This window comes from Uranotaenia lowii, chromosome 1 (assembly GCF_029784155.1).
Source record: "Uranotaenia lowii strain MFRU-FL chromosome 1, ASM2978415v1, whole genome shotgun sequence".
Lineage (NCBI taxonomy): Eukaryota > Metazoa > Arthropoda > Insecta > Diptera > Culicidae > Uranotaenia > Uranotaenia lowii.
Genome location: NC_073691.1, coordinates 54,414,760 through 54,421,070, shown reverse-complemented (window position 1 = coordinate 54,421,070; position 6,311 = coordinate 54,414,760). Strand labels below are relative to the sequence as shown.

The following is a 6,311-nucleotide window of genomic DNA, read 5'->3' as shown; positions in this document are numbered from 1 at the left end:
TTCCATAGCCAGAACTTATGTCTGAGTCCCAAAGAACAATGAATGAGTCATTGTTCTTCTTGTCTTTGTTCATGTTTTTAATTAATTTAACATAAAAATATTAAAATGATCAAAAACACAAAATGGTTGGGCCTACCATGGAGCAGAGAACGCAGAGACATCTGGAACACAGGAACAGAAGAAACGTGGACCACCAGTACCATACGTTTCAAATGGGCAGTATCGTTGGAAGCATGCTAAGAAAAATGCTCCTTGATGAAGAAACCAATAAATATGACCATTCTTCGAAGGCTGGAAATGATTTATTTTGTACAAAGAAATCACAAAACCCAAGAATAGAAAGCATTTTGAAGATTTAGATTTTATGAATAAAAGAAATCTGAAATTCTAAGTTCAATTTTTGATCGTTGAGCTGTTTTGGATTTCAGTGTACAATCATTTCAGGTCATCGACCAAGGATAAAGCGCCTTTACTCGCTCTTGAAAATAAAAAAGAGAGACAGAAAATATTAGAAGAACATAAAACCTTCCGAGGTCTGTTGAGAGCTCGAAAGATTTTTTTTTGCGAAAAATTTAAACGCATAATCACCCGTTAGCGAATATCCAGAAGCTACATTTAATAAGATAAAGTAAATTAATACTTAGCTTTACTATCAGATCCTCATTCATATTCGGCAAATCCTACTATCGAAGCAAGCCGAGAAAAGCTAAATATCATGCAATTTTTTCAGCAGGTCAGCCAACAGCAACCATTCGCCATGAACCAATCAAGATCACATTTCCTCATTTTTTCTATTCTGCCAATTTTATCAGCATTTCTTCAGTTAATATCACTCGCTATCTTTTTCAATCAAATTAGCCAATTTGTCACGTAGCTTTGCTCAGTCAGTGCAGCCTTTTCTTTTTCACTCCAATGAACTTTGTTGCAAATTTTTCACTCAAACTCAAATCATTCCGGAAACCACGCCAATAAAGCTTCGAAAATTTCTACACTTAAAAGCCCAGCAAAAGACATGAATTTTTAAAATTCAGTTATCCCAACTCACTCGTCACCAGCATAAGCACGTACACAATGAAAATACCCCCACCATCCTCCCTCAAGCACCAACCATATTTGGACAAAATACTATTTAAACTGTTTGTTGCTCATCCGATTCAAGTTCTCTAGTTTTAATTAGCACTAACATCATCACGACCAGCAGGAACACATACATTTAGATCTCTTCTACCAAAAATCCATATCGAAAAAATAATGATGGCCATTTGTAAAAATTTCAATTCTCAACTTTTCTAATTTTTCGCATTTTCATCTTCCCGTTTCCTCTTTTCATTTTGAAAGACTTAATCTTCATAGTATTTTTCACTACTAGAACAACGAGCATCGCGGAAAAAATAATAATATTCGCCCGCCTTTCTTGAGGAACTTTTCATTCCTCTAAAGGAAAAATCATTTTCGAGGAATAACGAAGCAAAACGCGACCGTGGAAAATAAACGCGACCGCACTCGAGCAAGCATATTGCATTTCAAATACCTATCATATCTAACTCAAAAATATTTTGTGTCCTGAAGCAGGTTGAAAACTATTTATTTCTATATAATTTTCAACGGCAAATTAACCGCCAATCCGTGCACCCATGTTGAAATATCTTAGCGCCGATGTGGTCTATCAGATAGGCTGACACGAGTCTGGTCTAGGTATGCCAGGCGTACTGGGTTTGATTTCCGGTATCGGCAAGAAAACACTTGGGTTCAAACTCCATAAGTTGCCGACAGGTAAGATGTGTTTCCTCTTATAATAAGAATGATCAATAAGAATGTTCAATCAGCTGCCAGCTGGCCAGGTATATACGCGGGTGCCGGAATAACTGTAAGTGAACTTCCATTGGAAATTTGTTGAACCTAATAATCTAAGAATGCATGTGAATACATACTTGGGCAGAAACTGCGGTGTATCTGTGCACCCATGGTGGATAATCAACATATAAAAAATATTCCGCGCACCCATGTTGAAATATCATTTAAATTATTCAGTTTCATAGATGATGTCTTCAAATTTGAATAAATGAGTACACAATTCTAGCGTAACATTTAAAAAGGGCGAAACTGCCAAATGTAAACAAATCGAGTTAACGGTCAATCCGGATGCACACGGTTGCACTTTACCTATCAAACGCGGTTTCATCTTAAAATTACTTAAAACTTTCAAAAAATTGATAAAATTCAATTGGTCGAAACTTCCTGTTCATGCATTTTCGTTGGAACGTGAAGTTACGCCTATTCAAAATGGAGTGAATTTTTCTATTCCTGTAGAGCCAAAAGGCGTAACTGAGTTGACCGTGTGTGACAAAACGGCCTAATTAGTTTTTGTGTGTAGGATGAATGGGCGAAACTTTGTATGAACCAGAATTACTTCTTGTTTCGGGGTAAGTTCTACAAACAAACCTTCGGCCTCAGCATGGGAAGTAAATTATCTCCCCTACTGGCTGAACTTTTCATGAGTGACTTCGAAACAGATCTCGAAAAACGGGAGAAACTTTTCCCTCGAGTTTGGTGGCGTTATGTTGATGATATCTTCGCCACTGTCAAGGAACGGTATCTCTCGCAGACGCTTGAGATTTTGAACAACCAGCATAGCTCGATCAAATTCACCGTCGAAAAAGAAGTTGATGGGAAACTTCCTTTCCTTGATCTGTTAATTTCTAGAAAAGAAGACAATACAGTAAAATTCGGAATTTATCGTAAACCCACGTCAACAGATCGCTACATTACGGTTGATTCAAACCACTTTGGTGCGCAAAAGCAAGCCGCTTTTCATTCGATGGCCCACCGTCTGTTCAACATACCAATGGAGAGCCACGAGTTTGAACAAGAAAAGCAAAAAATTTTGCTGGCTGGTGAATTGAACGGGTACGATAAAGAGTTTATCAGCAAAATCCTCCGGAAACATGAAAGGAAAAAGCTCCGTAGCAACGCAACCACATTCAAACCAGAAAGGGATGAATCCCAAAGAGTCAGCCTGCCGTACCACCCTCCACTGACAAATAGTATCCGTAAGATTCTCTCCAAACATGGTCTGAAGGTGGCTTACAAAAGTTCTAACACTTTGAAAGATCGACTGGTTTCTCTAAAAGATAAAGTGCCACCGGAAGAGAGATCTGGAATTTATGAGATTCCATGTGAAAACTGCCCGGCCATCTATATTGGTCAAACCAGACGGAAATTTAGAGCCAGAATTAAAGAGCACAAAAACGCAGTAGATAACAGCAGGAGCAACGAATCCAGTGTAGCTGCCCACGCGTCAGAATTTGATCACCGTATAAATTGGAATAAGGTCAAGTTCAAAAAATGTGTACGCAAAGCGTCACATTTAAACGCATGGGAATCCATGTTTATCACCACATCGGAAAGGCCACTTATGAACGAGGATGACGCTCCAATCATATCACCGCTTTTCAACCTGCTCAAACCGAATTTTCAACAAACCGACCACCCTTCGACGAATACTATTGGATAGTATGAACATGTATTAGTGTTTTTCCTTCATCTAGTCAGTCGGACATCGTCCTGTAGATGGGCAACATCGAGCTCGAAACCGGTCGACAAAAAAGGTAAATTTAATTCCTTTTTCCGTTAGTAAAAACGTTAAGTGTCGTGTCCTGTAATACGTCGTGTGTTATTTGTGTAATTTTTGATGGACCATTTTTTCATAACCATTTCTTCATAACATAATCAAATAGAGGCCTTACAACACAATCAAAATGAAATTGAAATTCATTTTCGTTTTAAACGTGTTTCAAGTTGAAATTCCTACCATTCTCATATAAATTTTCGATACAATAGTTTCTGTGACGTCCCAAAAAGAATCCAATACGGCTCTCGGCACTACCTTATTTAAATATTCCTTGAAGGTTTATATAAAAACTTGATTGTAAAAATTGTAAACGACACTTTAGATAACTCAAGTCACTAAATTTGTAGAATTTGGTCCAGGTTCCTGAAAGAGAAAATGTCAAACTTTGGTGTTTTCGGGCTTAGATTTCTTTGCGGTCCTTAATGTGTTGAGGAAGTCTCCGAAAATGTCTCTAAACAGTATGAAAAAAGTTTCAGTATAACATCAAAAGAGTCTATAACATCAAAAGCCAATAGAGCCTCAAAAATTTCAAAAAAAAAAGTTTCAGAAAAGTCTTAAAATAGCGTCAGAACAAATTAAATCAGAACATTTAAAGAGTTTTAATAGCACAGAAAAGTTTGGAAAGAGCCTCATAGCAATGACACAAATCTCAAACCACTTTGAAAAGATCTTCAAAGAGTCACAAAAGTATCTTTTAAAATATTTAAATACCTCAAGAACAATCTCAATAGAGTCTAAAGGCGCTAAAGAGAGTGTCAAAATTCTCTCAGAGAGTCTTAAAAAGTCCAAAAAAGTCTTTGAATAGTTCAAAATGAGTCTCGGATCATGGTTCTTCTGGGAAATAGTCTACAAAGTGTATCGAATGAATCTTAAAATAATATTGATAGGGTTTCAAAAGATTTTCAAAAGCATCTCACAAGACTCTGAAGATAGTCTCAGAGGTTGAACTAAAATGGTTCATGGTTGATTTCTGATTGAATCAAAGTTATTTCTCTTGTTATTTTCAATTGATATAACAGTATTGCTTCTCGTCAAAGTTAGTTATACTATTCCGAAACAAATTTCGGTTTGATATTCTTACCAAATATTGTGTTATATTTCAAATATATCTTCTCGTCAAAGTCTAACTCCAATAAAACTTCAAATAAGGCAACTATAACTGTAAACTTATTTTTGTCATTTTAACTTTTTTGTCATTATTGTGATTTTTGTAATTTTTGTAGTTTTTTTTAACTTAAAAAAATTTAAATTTAATTTTTTTTTGTTATTTTTGTCATTTTTGTTATTTTTGTCATTTTTGTCATTTTTGTCATTTTTGTGATTCTTGTCATTTTTGTCATGTTTGTCATTTTTGTCATTTTTGTCATTTTTGTCTTTTTTGTTTTTTTTGTCATTATTGTCATTTTTGTCATTTTTGTCATTTTTGTCATTTTTGTCATTTTTGTCATTTTTGTCATTTTTGTCATTTTTGTCATTTTTGTCATTTTTGTCATTTTTGTCATTTTTGTCATTTTTGTCATTTTTGTCATTTTTGTCATTTTTGTCATTTTTGTCATTTTTGTCATTTTTGTCATTTTTGTCATTTTTGTAATTTTTGTCATTTTCGTCATTTTTGTCATTTTTGTGATTCTTGTCATTTTTGTCATGTTTGTCATTTTTGTCATTTTTGTCATTTTTGTCTTTTTTGTTTTTTTTTGTCATTATTGTCATTATTGTCATTTTTGTCATTTTTGTAATTTTTTGTATTTTTTGTCATTTTTGGCATTTTTGTCATTTTTGTCATTTTTGTCATTTTTGTCATTTTTGTCATTTTTGTCATTTTTGTCATTTTTGTCATTTTTGTCATTTTTGTCATTTTTGTCATTTTTGTCATTTTTGTCATTTTTGTCATTTTTGTCATTTTTGTCATTTTTGTCATTTTTGTCATTTTTGTCATTTTTGTCATTTTTGTCATTTTTGTCATTTTTGTCATTTTTGTCATTTTTGTCATTTTTGTCATTTTTGTCATTTTTGTCATTTTTGTCATTTTTGTCATTTTTGTCATTTTTGTCATTTTTGTCATTTTTGTCATTTTTGTCATTTTTGTCATTTTTGTCATTTTTGTCATTTTTGTCATTTTTGTCATTTTTGTCATTTTTGTCATTTTTGTCATTTTTGTCATTTTTGTCATTTTTGTCATTTTTGTCATTTTTGTCATTTTTGCCATACATCGATTGCCACTCTACTAAACATGTCTTCCAAAACCCTTTGAATGTTTTCCATCATTTCCGAAGAAAAACAAACAAATTTACCCCCATAACTGTGAACAAAGGAAACAACACACTCAGACAACAATCGGATGCTGGCGACGACGAGGACGAATTATTCTTCAGTCGCGAAGTAGGTATCTATGTTTAGGGAGAATCAGTCCAACAAAGATCAGCGTCAACAATATTAGCATAATTCGGCACTTGATGAACGAACGCTCCCGGGCTTCGGTCCATGGAAAATTGATGTGTGGGAATATATCTGAATCTGTATCCCCATGGATGAAGGCAGGAGGAGGCGGAAAAGGTCTAGCTAAATTGAGTATTTGCTAGTAGGTTGACGAGCAAACGGCGACGCAGATTTCATGATTGGCGCCAAGGTTTATAATATGAGTCGGTCTGAGGCTGAATGATGCATGGAGTGAATGTTTATG

General features: G+C 34.6%; 1 protein-coding gene across 1 annotated transcript; it reads left to right on the top strand.

Annotated features, from left to right (window-relative positions):
• The first annotated feature begins 2,455 nt into the window (after positions 1 to 2,455).
• LOC129760217 (uncharacterized) lies at positions 2,456 to 6,028 on the top strand. Its single transcript, XM_055757823.1, has 2 exons — positions 2,456 to 3,050; positions 5,943 to 6,028. The coding sequence occupies exons 1-2, from the start codon at positions 2,456 to 2,458 to the stop codon at positions 6,026 to 6,028; spliced, it is 681 nt and encodes a 226-aa protein (XP_055613798.1).
• The last annotated feature ends 283 nt before the right edge of the window (positions 6,029 to 6,311 follow it).